The sequence below is a fragment of the Macaca fascicularis genome, chromosome 11 (assembly GCF_037993035.2).
Source record: "Macaca fascicularis isolate 582-1 chromosome 11, T2T-MFA8v1.1".
In the NCBI taxonomy this organism is placed as follows: Eukaryota; Metazoa; Chordata; class Mammalia; order Primates; family Cercopithecidae; genus Macaca; species Macaca fascicularis.
The window spans coordinates 8,860,830-8,877,981 of NC_088385.1; the positions used below are offsets into that span (position 1 = coordinate 8,860,830).

General features: G+C 45.4%; 1 protein-coding gene and 1 pseudogene across 13 annotated transcripts in view; one reads left to right on the forward strand and one right to left on the reverse strand.

The window, feature by feature from the left end:
- The window catches only part of LOC102116612 (solute carrier family 2, facilitated glucose transporter member 3), a 57,265-nt gene extending 50,037 nt beyond the window's left edge, over positions 1–7,228 (reverse strand). For 4 of the 13 annotated variants that reach the window (XM_074005851.1, XM_065523678.2, XM_005570029.5 and 1 more), the window contains exons 1-2: positions 6,937–7,163; positions 3,969–4,043 (exon numbers count right to left, since the gene is read on the reverse strand). In XM_074005851.1, coding sequence (XP_073861952.1) covers positions 3,969–3,986 — 18 coding nt within the window. In that variant the 5' untranslated portion in view covers positions 3,987–4,043; positions 6,937–7,163. Of the gene's footprint in view, positions 1–3,968; positions 4,342–6,884 lie in introns of those variants that run through there. The other 9 variants (XM_065523677.2, XM_015430325.4, XM_065523681.2 and 6 more) reach the window with 5 other exon arrangements.
- LOC102116230 (myosin regulatory light chain 2, smooth muscle major isoform pseudogene) lies at positions 4,949–15,459 on the forward strand (annotated as a pseudogene).
- The last annotated feature ends 1,693 nt before the right edge of the window (positions 15,460–17,152 follow it).

The window sequence follows — 17,152 nt, forward strand, 5'->3', positions numbered from 1 at the left end:
TCTGACTTTCAAGTCTTATTATTTTAAATATATATTTAATATGGCTTATAACCACCATATATAGTGACTTCTTGGATGGGTCTGGGAAAAATAAATTGAAAATCTTCTGGAAAGGATTCACCACTCTAGATGCCATTAAGAACGTTAGTGGCAGGGCGTGGTGGCTCATGCCTGTAATCCCAACACTGGGAGGCAGAGGCAGGTGGACTGCTTTCTTGAGTCCAAGCTGGGCTTAAGCCCAGGAGTTTGAGACCAGCTTGGGCAACATGGTGAAACCCGGTCTCCACTAAAAATAGAGAAAATTAGGTCAGGGGAGGGGTGGGACACGGTGGCAGACGCCTGTAGTCCCAACTACTTGGGAGGCTGAGGTGGGAGGATCACCTGAGCCTGGAAAGTTGAGGTTGCAGTAATCTGTGATCGTGCTACTGCACTCCAGCCTGGGCGATGGGAGTGAGACTCTGCCTCAAAAATAAATAAATAAAAATAAAAATAAAAAGAATGTCCTATCTCTAAATAAATAAAAAAAAAGAACATTCATGCCGAGTACAGTGGCTCACACCTGTAGTCCCAGCACTTTGGGAGGCCGAGGCTGGTAGATCACAAGGTCAGGAGATCGAGACCATCCCGGCTAACACGGTGAAACCCCGTCTCTGCTAAAAACACAAAAAATTAGCTGGGCGTGGTGGTGGTGCCTGTAGTCCCAGCTACTCTGGAGGCTGAAGCAGGAGAATGGCTTGAACTCGGGAGGCAGAGCTCGCAGTGAGCCGAGATCGCGCCATCGCACTCCAGCCTGGGTGACAGAGCAAGACTCCGTCTCAAAATAAAAAAAAAAGAACATTCGTGATTCATGGGAGGAGCTGAAAATGTCAACATTAACAGGAGTTTGGAAGAAGTTGATTTCAACCCTCATGGATGACTTTGAGGGGTTCAAGACTTGAGTGGAGGAAGTAACTGCAGATGTGGTAGAAATAGCAAGAGAACTAGAATTAGAAGTGGAACCTGAAGATAAGACTGAATTGTTGCAATCTCATGAGAAAACTTGAATGGGTGAGGAGTTGCTGCTTATGGATAAGCAAAGAAAGTGGTTCTTGGCCGGGTGCAGTGGCTCACACCTGTAAAACCAGGACATTGGGAAGCTGAGGCAGGTGGATCACAAGATCAAGAGTTTGAGACCAGCCTGGCCAATATGGTGAAACCCCATTTCTACTAAAAATACAAAAATTAGCCAGGTGTGGTGGTAGGTGCCTGTAGTCCCAGCTACTCGAGAGGCTGAGACAGAAGAATCGCTTGAACCTGGGAGGTGGAGGTTGCAGTGAGCTGAGATCGTTCCACTACACTGCATTCCAGCCTGGGCTACAGAGTGAGACTCTGTCTCAAAAAAAAAAAAAAAAGAAAAAGAAAGTGGTTCTTGACAAAGAATCTACTCCTAGGAAACATGTTGTGACTACTGAAATGACAGCAAAGGATTTTGAATATTACATAAATTTAGTTAATAAAGCAGTAACAAGGTGTGAGAGAACTGACTCCAATTATGAAAGAAATTCTACTGTGACTAAAATGCTATCAAACAGCATCACATGCTACAGAGAACTCCTTAGTGAAAATAAGAGTCTATAATAGATGCAGTAAACCTTACTGCTGTCTTACTTAAATAAATTGCTACAGCCATCCCAGCCTTTAGTAACCACAACCCTAATCAGTCAGCAGCCATCAATGCTGAGGCAAGACCCTCCAGAGGCAAAAAGACTATGACATGTTGAAGGCTCAGATGATTGTTAGCATTTTTTAGCAAGAAGGTATTTTTAAATTAAAGTATATACATTTTTTTTTTTTGAGACGGAGTCTCGTTCTGTCACCCAGGCTGGAGTGCAATGGTGCAATCTCGGCTCACTGCAAGCTCCGCCTCCCAGGTTCATGTGATTCTCCTGCCTCAGCCTCCCGAGTAGCTGGGACGACAGGTGCCCGCCACCACACCTGGCTAATTTTTTGTATTTTTAGTAGAGACGGGGTTTCACCCTGTTAGCCAAGATGGTCTCGAGCTCCTGACCTGGTGATCCTAAAGTATATACATCTTTTTAGACACAATGATATTGTACAGGAAACACACAACAGTATAGTGTAAACATAACTTTTTTTTTTTTTTTTTTTTTTTTTTTTTTTTTTTTGAGACGGAGTCTTGCTCTGTCCCCCAGGCTGGAGTGCAGTGGACGGATCTCAGCTCACTGCAAGCTCCTCCTCTCGGGTTCACGCCATTCTCCTGCCTCAGCCTCCCGAGTAGCTGGGACTACAGGCACCCGCCACTTCGCCCGGCTAGTTTTTTGTATTTTTTAGTAGAGACGGGGTTTCACCGTGTTAGCCAGGATGGTCTCGATCTCCTGACCTCATGATCCGCCCGTCTCGGCCTCCCAAAGTGCTGGGATTACAGGCTTGAGCCACCGCGCCCGGCCGTAAACATAACTTTTATATGCACTGGGAAGCCAAAATATTTCTGCGACTCGCTTTATTGGATATTAGCTTTATTTCAGTAGTCTGGAACCAAACCTGCACTATCTCTGAGGTATGCCTGCATTTAGAATAATCAAAATCCTCCCTGCCCATTCCAACATTTTCTATCCCCTTATCTTGCTTTATTTTTCTTCTTGGAATTTATCACTTCCTTCTCTATCAGGGCAGTCCCAGGCACCAACAGTGCCTGTAGTATAATAGCTACTTGAGAAATAGTTCAGTGAATAAATGAACTATATAAATAAAGAACTACTACATCTTCCCAGAAAAATGCTGCATATTAGCCTGTAAATTGTTTTGCTAGAGAAAAAATACCTGAATAAAAGAATATGTCTGGTCAGGCACAGTGGCTCATGCCTCTAATCCCAGCATTTTGGGAGGGCGAGGCGGGTGGATCACCAGAGGTCAGGATTTCAAGAATAGTCTGGCCAACATGGTGAAACCCTATTTCTACAAAAATACAAAAACAGCATGCCGGGCTCACTGGCTCAAGCCTGTAATCCCAGCACTTTGGGAGGCCAAGGTGGGCGGATCACCTGAGGTCGGGAGTTTGAGACCAGCCTGATCAACATGGAGAAACTCCATCTCTACTAAAAATACAAAATTAGCCGGTGGTGGTGGCTCATGCCTGTAATCCCATCTACTTGGGAGGCTGGGGCAGAAGAATCGTTTGAACCTGGGAGGTGGAGGTTGTGGTGAGCCGAGATTGCACCATTGCACTCCAGCCTGGGCAACAAGAGTGAAATTCCATCTCAAAAAAAAAGTGTTGACTAAGTATGCTCTGCCTCTCTAAGCGTGACTACTAAAATGTTCAGAAAAAATCTGAGAGTCAGAGATGCAAGGCATTCAAGATGTGAGTGAGTTCCCAGAAAACAAGCTTAGTGAAAGTGTTTCCAGAGGTGAGCACATGCGATAAATTAGGCATTATATAATTTAAATACCAGATGCTGCCTATCCTATCCTCCAGCCCAATCCAAAGGCTCATATATTGCTGAATACATTTTCTGGATCTTTATCACAGTATGCAAGTACAATGACTCAGTTACACTCTATGGTCTGCTCTATAAAGTTATTATTATTGTGTACATTCATATATTACTCTACGTTACTCTTCACACGTATATAGCCATGGTTCTTTACAAGGAAATTCCCTCAAAACCAGTTGCGTATGATTATTACTGAGGCCTGTTTGCAATTACAATGCTGATCATAAATATTTTATCATTCGTCTTGTTCTTGATAATATTAAAGCACAAAAGGCTGCAAATGGCAAATAGTAATTACTTATGAATAAAAAGATTTTGGGAATGTACCAAGTCTACTGGCTGCAATAGTCTCTCCCACCACCACTTACATCTATTACACATCAAGACAAGAAAAGTTTAGGCAGATGGGAGGTATTGGGATTATCAACATAACCCTGACCAACCAATTTGATATCTGACATCAGTTTTAATACTCACATGCGGTCTGTTGTCCATCTCTCTGCTATCCTAGGAATTGACTCCCTCTCCAATTTCTCTCCAAGGTACTGCTTCCTGTAAATTGTAATTGTCTAGTTATTCATTTACTCCATCTACTTAAGCTCCTTGAGGGAAGAGGCTGTGGTTTAGCCCCCTTGCCAATGGACACTCCAATAAATACTTCTGGAAGAAAGTGAAAATTTATATAATACTAATGATGTTTTAGATTAACTCAATTCTGGGATCCTCAACAAAGCTGATTCTACTCATTCAGAAGCCATTGAGAAGCATTTTATCAAATAAGGGTTCTGGGGAGAGACAGCTGAAGGTAAGGCAAAAATGTCTCTCCTATATTTTGAGTTGTTTCTCTGTCACCAACTAGCAGTTTCCCCATCTGCAAAATGAGCAACGATTGGATTAGGTAATCTTGCTGTCATAAAATTCTGTAATTTGTGGTTTACCTTGCCACATAAAATTTAAAACACTTAGAACAAGCCACCTCTCCTCATAGCATCACCTTAGCCTAAACTGCTTCAGTGAGCCACAGGGAAGTTGGAAATCATGATTCTGCTTAACCAGTTATCAAATGTGACTCTGTTTCCTCCTCTACCAGCTCTCCTGACTTGGATTGATAGTTCTGAAGGTCTGCTGAGATACGTTATGTTGAACCTGTATTATTTCCTATTAGGAGGAGGAGGAGAATTAGGACAGACTGTCCCTTCCACTATTCCACAGCCTCCTTATTTCATTTTCATTTCTCTCTGCTATCTTCCCCACCCTGTGCCTCACTCTTTTTGTTCCTGTATCTAGAGTTCTTATCTTCTAGATCATTCACACTTGGGAAAAACAAAGTCAAACAAACAAACAAAAAAACCTCAGAAGCCTTTTAACTCAAATAAATATACTTTTCGGAAAAAGTAAAGTCATATGGTCAGCCCAGCTCCAAGCACCCAGTGAAGCCCCACCCACCTGAAGCCAAAATGTCCAGCAAGTGGACCAAAGTCAAGACCACCAAGAAGCGACTACAGCGGGCCACATCCAATGTCTTCACGATGTTCGACCAGTTCCACAGCCAGGAGTTTAAGGAGGCTTTCAACATGATTGACCAGAATCATGATGGCTTCAATGACAAGGGGGACAGCACAACAAGCTGGCCTCCCAGGGGAAGAACCCCAAACATAAATACCTGCAGGGCATGATGAGGGAGGCCCCAGGGCCCATCACCTTCCACCACTTCCCTCACCATGTTTGGGGAGAAGCTGAATGGAACAGAGCCCCAGGATGTGATCCAAAACGCCTTCACCTGCTTCAATGAGGAATCCTCAGGTTTCATTCATGAGGACCACCTCCAGGAGCTGCTCACCACCATGGGTGACAGCTTCACAGATGAGGAAGTGGATGAGATGTACTGGGAGGCGCCCATTGATAAGAAAGGCAAGTTCAACTAGGTGGAGTTCACCTGCATCCTCAAACATGGCGCCAAGGACAAAGATGACTGGGCCACCCCAGCCCTCCTGATGCTCTGGGCCCCCAGCCAGTCACCCCTCCCTGCGGTCTGTACCAGCTCTCTGCCCACGACCCTCTCTCCGGGGATCCTCCCTTTGAGGGCTTCGGGTCCCAGCTCCCAGTGGAGAAATCAGGCCAAGAGAAGTGCAGTGCAAGACTGAGGCAGGTGTTCTCACCGTGACTCTAGAGCCCTGGGCAGGAGTCTCTGACCCCTCCAAGGAAAGACGACCTTTTGAAGAGATGGGACTCCAGGTCCTGGAGGCACTAAGGGAAGACTCCAAGACAGCCATTCCTGGGCTGCTCCCCAAGGAGGAAGGGAACCTGTGTGCCCCCAGGAGGAAGGGGCCCCGAGTCCTGGGATCCAATACCACTTCACGTGCATCCCTACCGAAACGTAAGTTCACCAAAGTTCCCTCTCAGAGGACAGGACACTAGACCCCTACCCTACACCCTGTTGAGCCACCAGCGCACACCCACCCGGGGCAGCCACCCACCGTGGGAGTGTGCTCAAGAGGACATCAGTCCCAGGGGAGGCAGAATCTCCAATAGAGGGCTGAGCACGGAAAAAAAAGAAAAGAAAAAGAAAAAAAAGTGAGGTACTGTTTACTTATATGTAAAATTAACTCAGATGAGCTCTTCTTAAAAATCAATGGAAATTCTAAATTTAGTTTGTGTATTAAACTGGGACAAAACTAGTAACAGTATTTTGCCAAGGGCACTTGGCCTTACTCCCATTCTCTCACGCTTCAGATATAAATCACTGAATGAATCCAGCACTGAATAAATGAATGATCGATCCATAATTTTCTAAGACAATTCCAATTTTCATCTCGCACAAATCTACAAAGCTGAGCCACCCGCACAGCACTTAAACTCCTGGTAGGTATCTTTCAAGGCCAAGGAAGTTCCGCCTCCGGAATCCAGTTCCCTCCGCCTGGATAATGCTCCCAAGGCTCCCTCACTTCATTTCAGGTCTCCTGCCAAAAGACTTCCTCACAAAGGCCTCTCAGACCGACCCCTTCCCCACTCCCAACTTTACAGTCCACTCCCTTAGCCCTACTACATTTTTATTCATGAAAATTTACGGCATTTTGTTACATATCTATACATTTTCTTGTCTTGTCTATATATATACATATACAGTCTAGGAGGGCAAGGGCTGGGGTGGCTTCGTTTGCTATGGGATCCCAGCACCTAGAGTGGCGCCCAGGACATAGTAGGTGCTCAGTAAATCACAAATCGCTTCTCCAAGGGTCCAAGGCTAGTTTCCCAGAGCCGCAGGACACTTCTCCCTTAGCCCGGCCCACCTCCGAGTAGCCGCCCACCTCGACTCCAGCTCAGCCACCTCTACCCCAGTTCAGGTCCTCATTCCCGCAGCCCCCGGCCTCAGGGACGGCGCGGCGCACCCACCTCCCAGACCCCGTGACTGCGGTTGGGCCCCGCGGCTTCGCTCAGCGCTCACCTCCCGGGCCGCTGCGCCTCTGCGCTGGCCCCAGGCCGCCGCCGCGCCGGGCAGTAACAGCGACCGCCCCACTGCGCTCCCGCCGGCCCCGCCCGCAGCCGTTGGCACCCACTAACTGCCTCGAAAAGCCTAGGATTCGACTTTGAATGGTCCGTTAATGTGGTCGCAAAACGTGACTCGGTTCATCGGGCGCCCTCCGTAAGCAAGACAAGCACCCACCTGCGCTCGGGGTGGTCCGGCCCCTCCCGGCTTTTCAACTGCGCACCGCAAGGTCCAGCCCTGGAGGCCGCTTGGGATCCCTCCGAGCGCCCCCCTCAGGCGTCTTCCTGCGACCGGGGCAGGGGAACTCTTGACGGGGAAACAGTTTTGGGCCCCACCACCCTTGGCGCCGCTGTTAGGAGGGTGTGAGCGTATCTACATTGAAAGATACCCGAGCCCCTCACCGCCTGCGGCCGGGAGGTAGTGCCTCGGCTATTCCCGCGGGCGGGCCCGCTCGGCTGGGAAGGCCCAGGGCGAGATCCGGTGAAGAGTTCTTTAAGGCCGCGCACGGTGGCTCACACCTGTAATCCCAGCACTTTTGGAGGCCGAGGAGGGCGGATAACTTGAGGTCAGGAGTTCTAGACCAGGCTGGCCAACATGGCGAAACCTCGTCTTTACTAAAAATACCAAAATTAGCGGGCGTGGTAGTGGGCTCCTGTAGTCCCAGCTACTTGGGAGGCTGAGACAGGAGAATCGCTTGAACCCAGGAGGCAGAGGTTACAGTGAGCCGAACTCCACCATTGCATTCCAGCCTGGGTAACAGATCAAGATTACGTTTCAAAAAACAAAGAAAAGAAAAGAAAAAGAAAAAAGAGTTAATTCGGACTCAGGGGGTCTTTTTGGTTGAAAAGCCCCGTGGTCCTTCTCTCCACCTCCTGGAAAAGACTTTCTAGGGTTTTGGGATTTGGAGTAATAAAGGTCATCCTCTGCTGCCTCATTGGTGCTATCTAGGGTAAGGCCCCTACGGACAGCACAAAGGTATTTTGGAGAGATTGTTCTCCCCCACCCCAAGCATGAGGCTTACCTTGGAGTTACCTGGAGCCTCACCATGACAGTATGGCCTTTAGTAAAGGGTTGATAAGTCAATGGCAAATAAGGGCCATTAAAAGGGTCTATACTGCACTTCTCAAATGAGGATATTCCAGTCAACAATAAACATGTCAAAAGGTGTGCAACTGAATTGTTGATCAGGGAACTTGACATTTAAACTACATGAGATACCAATTCGCGCCCACTAGAATGGCTAAAACAAAGATAGGAATTGCGGTGTGGAGAAAAAAGGAAGTGAATGCCAAACCTGGGGAATGTGGAACATTCAGAACTTCTCACACATTTGTCAATGGGGTACAAATTGATAAATTGTTTGGCAATATTTATTAGAATATATGCCTATCCCATGATCCAAGGATTCCACTCTTAAGTATACACTCAACAGAAATGCATACATATATTCACCAAAAAGTAGGTACTAAAATGTTCATCTCAGCCTGGCCTTTGAGTTGAGTATTTTAAAAGTGTATTTAGGCAGGATGTGGTGGCTTATGCCAGCACTTTGGGAGGCCAACGCAGGCAGATCATGAGCTCAGGAGTTCAAGACCAGCCTGGCCAACAGGGTGAAACCCCATCTCTACTGAAAATACAAATATTAGGTGGGCGTGGTGGCATGTGCCTGTAATCCCAGCTACTCCGGAGGCTGAAGCAAGAGAATCACTTGAACCTGGGAGGGGGAGGTTGCAGTGAGCTGAGATTGTGCCACTGCACTCTAGCCTGAGCAACAGAGCAAGACTCCATCTTAAAAAAAGAAAAAGAAGTATGTCCATTCAAGTACAATAAACTTATATTTCCTTCATGGTAATATTATTTATGCGTGCATTCTTTTTACTTGGTCAGTCTTTGCAGATGATTTTATTAATCTCATCAAAGAACCAACTTTTGGCTTTATTGATTATCATTTTACTATGGAGTTTTTTGTAAATTTTATCGGGGGAACCAGCCCCCAGTATTTCAATGTAGGTTCTTTCTATTTTCTATAAGTGTCAGCCAGCTGAGAAATAAAGAGAAAGAGTACAAAGAGGAATTTTACAGCTGGGCCTCCGGGGGTGACATCACATATCTGTAGGACCATGATGCCCACCTAAGCCACAAAACCAGCAAGTTTTTATTAAGGATTTCAAAAGGGGAGGGGTGTACGAACAGGGAGTAGGTCACAAAGATCACATGCTTCAAAGGGCGAAAGGCAGAACAAAGATCACATGCTTTTGAGGAAACAGGATAAGGGCAAAATCAGAACTACTGATAAGGGTCTGTGTTCACCTGTGCAGATATTGTCTTGATAAACATCTTAAACAAAAGAAAACAGGGTTCGAGAGCAGAGAACCGGTCTGACCACAAATCTACCAGGGTGGAGTTTCCCAATCCTAGTAAGCCTGAGGGTACTCAGGAGACCAGGGTGAATTTCAGTCCTTATCTCAACCACATAAGATAGACACCCCCAGAGTGGCTGTTTATAGACTCCCCCACCAGGAATGCATTCCTTCCCCAGGGTATTATTAATATTCCTTGCTAGGAAAAGAATTTAGCAATATCTTCCCTACTTGCACATCCGTTTATAGGCTCTCTGCAAGAAGAAAAATATGACTCTTATTTTGCCCGACCCCACAGGCAGTAAGACCTTATGGTTTTCTTCCCTTGTTCCCTGAAAATTGCTGTTATTCTGTTCTTTTTCAAGGTGCACTGATTTCTATTGTTCAAACACACGTTTTATAATCAGTTTGTACAGTTAACACAACAGTGGTCCTGAGGTGACGTACATCGTCAGCTTACAAAGATAACAGGATTAAGAGATTAAAGTAAGATAGGCATAAGAAATTATAAAAGTATTATTTGGGAACTGAAAAATGTCCATGAAATCTTCACAATTTATGTTCCTCTGCTGCAGCTCTAGCCGGTCCCTCCGTTCAGGGTCCCTGACTTCCTGCAACAAAATTTGTTGCATCTCATGATTTATTCATTTCAATGTCATTTATTTTTGACTAATATCACAAGGAAATTTATTAATTTCAACAGATAGCTCCTTTCTTTCCTTTGTCTTTCTTTCCTTTTTGGAGATACAGTCTCACTCGGGCACCCAGACTGGAGTGCAGTGGCATGATCATAACTCACTGCAACCTCAACCTTCTGAGCTCACACAAACCTCTCATCTCATGTGGTCCCATGTAGCTGGGACCACAAGTGAATGCCACAATACTCAGCTAATTTTTTTATTTTAGTAGAGATGAGGTCTTGCTATATTGCCAAGGTTGGTCTCAAACTCCTGAACTCAAGCAATCCACCTGCCTTGGCCTCTAAAGTGCTTGGATTACAGGCAGGAGCCACCGTGCCCAGCAGGAAACTATTATTTATTTATTTATTTATTTATTTATTTATTTATTTATTTGAGACACAGTTTTGCTCCTGTTGCCCAGGCTGGAATGCAATGGCAAAATCTCGGCTCACTACAACCTCTTCCTCCCAGGTTCAAGTGATTCTCCTGCCTCAGCCCCCCGAATAGCTGGGATTACAGGCACTTACCACCACACCTGACTAATTTTTGTATTTCTATTTTTATTTATTTATTTTTGAGATGGAGTCTGGCTCTGTCACCTAGGCTGGAGTACAATGGTGCAATATCAGCTCACTGCAACCTCTGCCTCCCAGGTTTAAGCAATTCTCTGCCTCAGCCTCCCAAGTAGTTGGAATTACAGCTGCCCGCCACCACACCTGGCTAATTTTGTATTTTTAGTAGAGATGGGGTTTCACCATTGTGGCCAGGCTGGTCTTGAACTCCTGACCTCAGGCGATCCATCCACTTCAGCCTCCCAAAGTGCTGGGATTACTGGCATGAGCCACCATGCCTGGCCTGGGAAATTATTTTTAATTTTCTGTTCTATTTATGAAAATCTTCACTAAGTTTTGGTAAGTTTACTTTTTCTTTGCTCTATGTTTTCCACCAATGTACAACATTGCTAATTTAGGAAAATCAAAATATTCTTATATGAAAAATTGTTGACTATGATCTGAAAGTCAAATTTAGCTGCAGCTTGATCTTATTCCACAGATCTTTTTATACAGAAACAACCAGCTATGCCTTGGGATCAAAATCCAGAACAATCAAATGGAAATTACAGTGAAAATGAACAAAAGGGAGAGCAGAAATGGAGAGAAGGAGGAGGAGAAGCAGGCGGAAAGAGAGAGCGAGAAAAAGAAGAGGAAAATGAAAAGGAGCTGGAAGATGAACTGGAAAAAAGGAAAAGGGAAAATAAGAAACAATATTCTAAGGGTAGATTAGTCAGCAAATCCCTCATGGACACTCTCTGGGCAAAGTTTAAGTTAAACAGGTGCCCCACAATACAAGAGAGTCTATCACTCTCGTTTGAATTTGGCATGACACATAAACAGGTATGACGACAATAGACATTTCTTCATTGATAGACAAAGTCACTTCTATAGTACTGTTACTCACATAGACCAATATCCTTATTCCTTTATTAATCACCTCCCTCACCTCATTTTTTGCAGATAAGTCAATGGTTTTGTAAAAAGAGGAAGAAATACAATAGAGAAATGTCCAAGAGAAAGCATAAGGAAAAACAAACTAGGTAAGAAAGTGTTTCTTGTAAAATAACAGGAAGTAGAAGGAATATATTGACTTCCGGAGATGATTTGTGTTTCCATTGTTGTTGGGTGTGCCTATAAACTTTTTCGTGTTCCAGCCAGTGGTAGAAAAACCATTTACTGCCTTATTTTTCACTCCACTCAAAACACACACAGGCACACACACACAGGCACACACTCACATATACATGCCACCATTTAACACGTAATCATATTACCAAATGTACAAATACAGACATTAGCTTTTTATTGATTGCGGTACAGAATTAATAATTTTGTCCTTTTTGTTCCTTCGATGCTAAATATATCTGATGATTGTCCTTCCGCTCTAGTTATTGGCAGAAGCTCACGTGAGTTTTGGAAGGAATTAAGGACAATATCAAGTCTTTTTGTTTGTTTCTTTTTATTGTTGTTGTTTTTCTTTTTTTTTTAGACAGAGTTTCGTTCTTGATGCCCCAGGCTGGAGTATAATGGCAGAGCTCAGCTCAGTGCAACCTCCGCCTCCAGGGTTCAAGCGACTCTCCTGCCTCAGCCTCCTGAGTAGCTGGGATTACAGGCATGTGCCACCATGCCTGGCTAATACTGTGTTTTTAGTAGAGACCGGGTTTCTCTGTGTTGGTCAGGCAGGTCTCGAACTCCCTGCCTCAGGTGATCCACCTGCCTTGGCCTCCCAAAGTGCTGGAATTACAGGTGTGAGCCACTGCACCCAGCCCAATATCAACATTTTTAACATCACTAGACTGTATATAGAATTTTAATATATGGTGTATATTTATGTAGAAATGTTTAAATATTATCTCACTTGATCATTGTTTTTTGTTTGTTTTTTGAGACAGAGTCTCACTCTGTCACCCAGGCTGGAGTGCAATGGCACGATCTCTGCTCACTGCAACCTCTACCTCCTGGGTTCAAGCAATTCTCTTGCCTCAGTCTCCCGAGTAGCTGGGGTTACAGGCACCAGCTAATTTTTACTATGCCTAGCTAATTTTTGCATTTTTAGTAAAGACCGGATTTGACCATGTTGGCCAGGCTAGTCTCAAACTCCTAACCCGAGATGGTCCGCCTGCCTTGGCCTCCCAAAGTGCTGGGATTCCAGGTGTGAGCCACCACGCCCAGCCTCACTTGATCATTAAGCAAAATATGGTGCCTCCGGTTGTCAATCCCAGGAGAGCAGAACACTGAACGCTGGTTACCAACACCAAGGGAATGACTCCTACCACATGGAGGATTGCAAAGATCATCACTGTGCCAACCAACAAGAATAGAAGTCCAGCCGGGCGTGGTGGCTCACGCCTGTAATCCCAGCACTTTGGGAGGCGGAGATGGGCGGATCACGAGGTCAGGAGATCGAGACCATCCTGGCTAACATGGTGAAACCCCGTCTCTACTAAAAAATAAAAAAAATTAGCCAGCCATAGTGGCGGGTGCCTGTAGTCTCAGCTACTTGGGAGGCTGAGGCAGGAGAATGGCGTAAACCCGGGAGGAGGAGGAGCTTGCAGTGAGCAGAGATCGCTGCCACCGCACTCCAGCCTGGGCGACTGAGCAAGACTCCGTCTCAAAAAAAAAAAAAAAAAAAAGTCCAAATGTTTCCACTCAATGCACCTCGCCATCAGAGTTGTGCAAAACAATGCAATCAAGCCATGGGTGGAGCAACACTTTACTTACAGAGCAGGATCAGCTTCCTGGCAGCCAGTGCAGGAAATTGGCTATGCGTACCCCTCTGGTGCATTGGGCTTGCCACAGGGAAAGACAGTCTCACAGAGGCAATAAACCAGCACAGGTCACTTGGGCTCTTTTTTCTTTTCTCTCTCTCTTTTTTTTTTTTTTTTTTTTGAGATGGAGTCTTGCTCTGTTGCCCAACTGGAGTGAAATGGCACAATCTCGGCTCATTGCAACCTCCACCTCCTGGGTTCAAGCGATTCTCCTGCCTGAGCTTCCTGAGTACCTGGGATTACAAGCACCTGCCACCATGCCCAGCTAATTGTTGTATTTTTAATAGAGACAGTGTTTCACCATGCTGACCATACTGGTCTCAAACCCCAACCTCAGGCGATCTGCCTGCCTGGGCTTCCCAAAGTGCTGGGATTAGAGGCATGAGCCACCATGCCCGGCCTCTTGTTTTGAAATTTGTGACAGGGTCTTGCTCTGTCACCCAGGCTGGAGAACAGTGGTGCAATCTCAGCTCTCTGCAACCTCCATCACCCAGGTTCAAGCAATTATCGTGCCTCAGCCTCCTGAGTAGCTGGGACTACAGATGTGTACCACTAAACCGGGCTAATTTTTGTATTTTTAGTGTAGATGACGTTTCACTGTGTTGGCCAGGCTGGTCTTGTACTCCTGGCCTCAAGTGATCCACCTGCCCCACAAAGTGCTGGGATTACAGGCGTGAGCCACTGCACCCGACTGGGCTCTTTTATCTCTTGGTAAAGAAGTATTCCAGGCCCACGGTCTATTCTTATGAGGCCAGGTCAGGATTGAAAGACTACATGCATGAGACTGCATTTCCCAGCAATCATCACTCTAAATTATAAATGAGGAAGCTAAATTGCTGGGAAATAACGTGATTTCATCAATAAATAACAATTACTGACTGAGCCTGAATTTGTACTCTCATCTCTTAGTTTCATAAGCTGTATATTTTCAGTTATAACTTGAGACATAGTCTAGGCTCTATCAATTTGTTTCATAAGTAGTGTTTGGATGCTCTTAGTGTCCTCTGTTAAAATCCCACTGTGACAGTTTTTTGGTTTTTGTTGTTGTTTGAGACAAGTTTTGCTCTGTCACCCAGGCTAGAGTGCAATGGCGCAATCTTGGCTCACTGCAACCTCTGCCTCCAGGGTTGAAGTAATTCTGCCTCAACTTCCGAGTAGCTGGGACTACAGGCACGTGCCATCACACCTGGCTGATTTTTTTTGTTTTGTTTTGTATTTTTAGTAGAGACAGGGTTTTACTGTGTTAGCCAGGATGGTCTCGATCTCCTGACCTCATGATCTGCCCACCTCGTCCTCCCAAAGTGCTGGGATTACAGGCATGAGCCACTGCGCCCAGCCAATTTTGTATTTTTAGTAGAGACGGGGTTTCACCATGTTGGTCAGGCTGGTCTCGAACTGCTGACCTCAGATGATCCGCCCACCTCGGCCTCCCAAAGTGCTGGGATTACAGACATGAGCCACGACGCCCGGCTGTTTTTTGTTTGTTTGCTTTTAAGAGACGGGGGTCTCACTGTGCCGCCCATGCTGGTCTCAAACTGCCGGGTTACAGGGATCTTCCTACCTCAGCCTCCCGAGTAGCTGGGATTGCAAGTGTATATTACCATACCCAGCTGGTGTGATGGTGTTTCTAATGGTCTTGCACCATTTCTGCCTCTACAACTTTCTTACCCCTATGAAATTTTAAAATGTATGTTGGAAAGATTACCTTGCCCTTCAATAAAAATTGCTTTCCAGATTTAACATATTTTGATGTATATTAAATAAGTAGACTGTGTTGTGAAGCTTTTCTTTACATTTTTTTTACAGACGGGGTCTCTACGAGTTACCAAGGCTGGTCTCGAACTCCTGCCCTCAAGGGATCCTCCCACCTTGGCCTCCGGAAGTGCTGTGATTACTCGCATGAGCCATTGTGCCTGGCTAAGATGTTTTTTCTTTTTTCTTTTCTTTTTTTGAAACAGAGTCTCACTCGGTTGCAGAGGCTGGAGTGCAGTGGCTGGATCTCAACTCACTGCAACTGCCGTCTCCCGGGTACAAGCAATTCTCCTGCCTCAGCTTCCTGACTGACTAAGACATTTTATATAAAACCATTCTCACCAATAAATGGAGTTCTGAAAGGATAAACAAGAAAATATTAACAATCATTAATTCCGTGGAGTAGAACTAAATGAGAGGAGTGCAAAGAAGTTCCTATATATCCTTTTTTTTTTTTTTTTTTTTTTTGAGATGGAGTCTCGCTCTGTCGCCCAGGCTGGAGTGCAGTGGCTGGATCTCAGCTCACTGCAAGCTCCGCCTCCCGGGTTCACGCCATTCTCCTGCCTCAGCCTCCTGAGTAGCTGGGACTACAGGCGCCCACCACCTCGCCCGGCTAGTTTTTTGTATTTTTTTAGTAGAGACGGTGTTTCACCGTGTTAGCCAGGATGGTCTCGATCTCCCGACCTCGTGATCCGCCCGTCTCGGCCTCCCAAAGTGCTGGGATTACAGGCTTGAGCCACCGCGCCCGGCAATATATCCTATTTTTATACTACTGTGGTTTTAAATTTTTACAGTGGACGTTGATTTTATTTCAGAAAAAAAGTAAATAAATAAATTACCAACCTCTGGAAATGTCTTGAGACTGAAAGGGAAATCCATTGTAGAAGCTAATGAGTTCAGAACATTCTGCAGTTTGTCAATATATCTCTAAATATCCCTTCCACGCCTGGTACGGTGGCTCACGCCTGTAATCCCATCACTTTGAGAGGACGAGGCAGGAAGATAACTTGAGGTCAGGAGTTCCAGACCAGCCTGACCAACATGGTGAAGCCCCATCTCTACTAAAAATACAAGATTAGCTGGGTGTGGTAGCGCATGCCTGTTATCCCAGCTACTTAGGAGTCTGAGGCAGGACAATTGCTTGAACCTGGGAGGCAGAGGTTGCAGTGAGCTGAAATCATGCCATTGCACTCCAGTGTGAACAACAAGAAAGAAACTTCGTATCAAAATAAATACATAAAATAAAATAACCATCCCCTCCAAACATGGCATTTCTCTATAAACCTGATTATGCTCCGGGAAAGTTGATTTTTTTTTTTTTTTTTGGAGACAGTCTTGCTCTGTCACCCAGGCTGCAGTGCAATGGCGCAATCTCAGCTAACCACAACCTCCAACTTTCGGGTGCAAGCAATTTTCCCTGCCTCAGCCTCCGAGTAGCTGGAATTACAGGCACCTGGCACCACGCCTGGCTAATTTTTGCATTTTTAGTAGAAACGGGGTTTTGCCATGTTGGCCAGGTTGGTCTTGAACTCCCGACTTCAGGTGATCCACCTGCCTCAGCCTCCCAAAGTGCTGGAATTACACGCCCAGCCAAAGCCTTCTATTTATACTTCCCTGACAACATCCCTCTTCCCATAAGAATAAACTTACCTTGCGTTTTGCATTTAGCATTTCCACACACTTAATATTTTACTATGCCTGCATGCCTCCTAAAGCAATATATAATACTGTATTGCATGTCTTGAAATGTATATGAATGTTATATCTCATTCCTTTGCACTTTATACATAAATACTAGTTTTTTTGTTTTGTTTTGTTTTTTTCTGAGATGGAGTTTTGATCTTGTTGCCTAGACTGGAGTGCAATGGCGTGATCTCGGCTCACTGTAACCTCCCCCTCCCGGGTTCAAGCAATTCTCCTGCCTCAGCCTCCCAAGTAGCTGGGATTACAGGAGCCTTCCACCATGCCTAGCTAATTTTGTATTTTTAGTAGAGATGGGGTTTCACCATGTTAGCCAGGCTGGTCTCAAAGTGCTGACCTCAGGTGATCCTCCCTCCTCG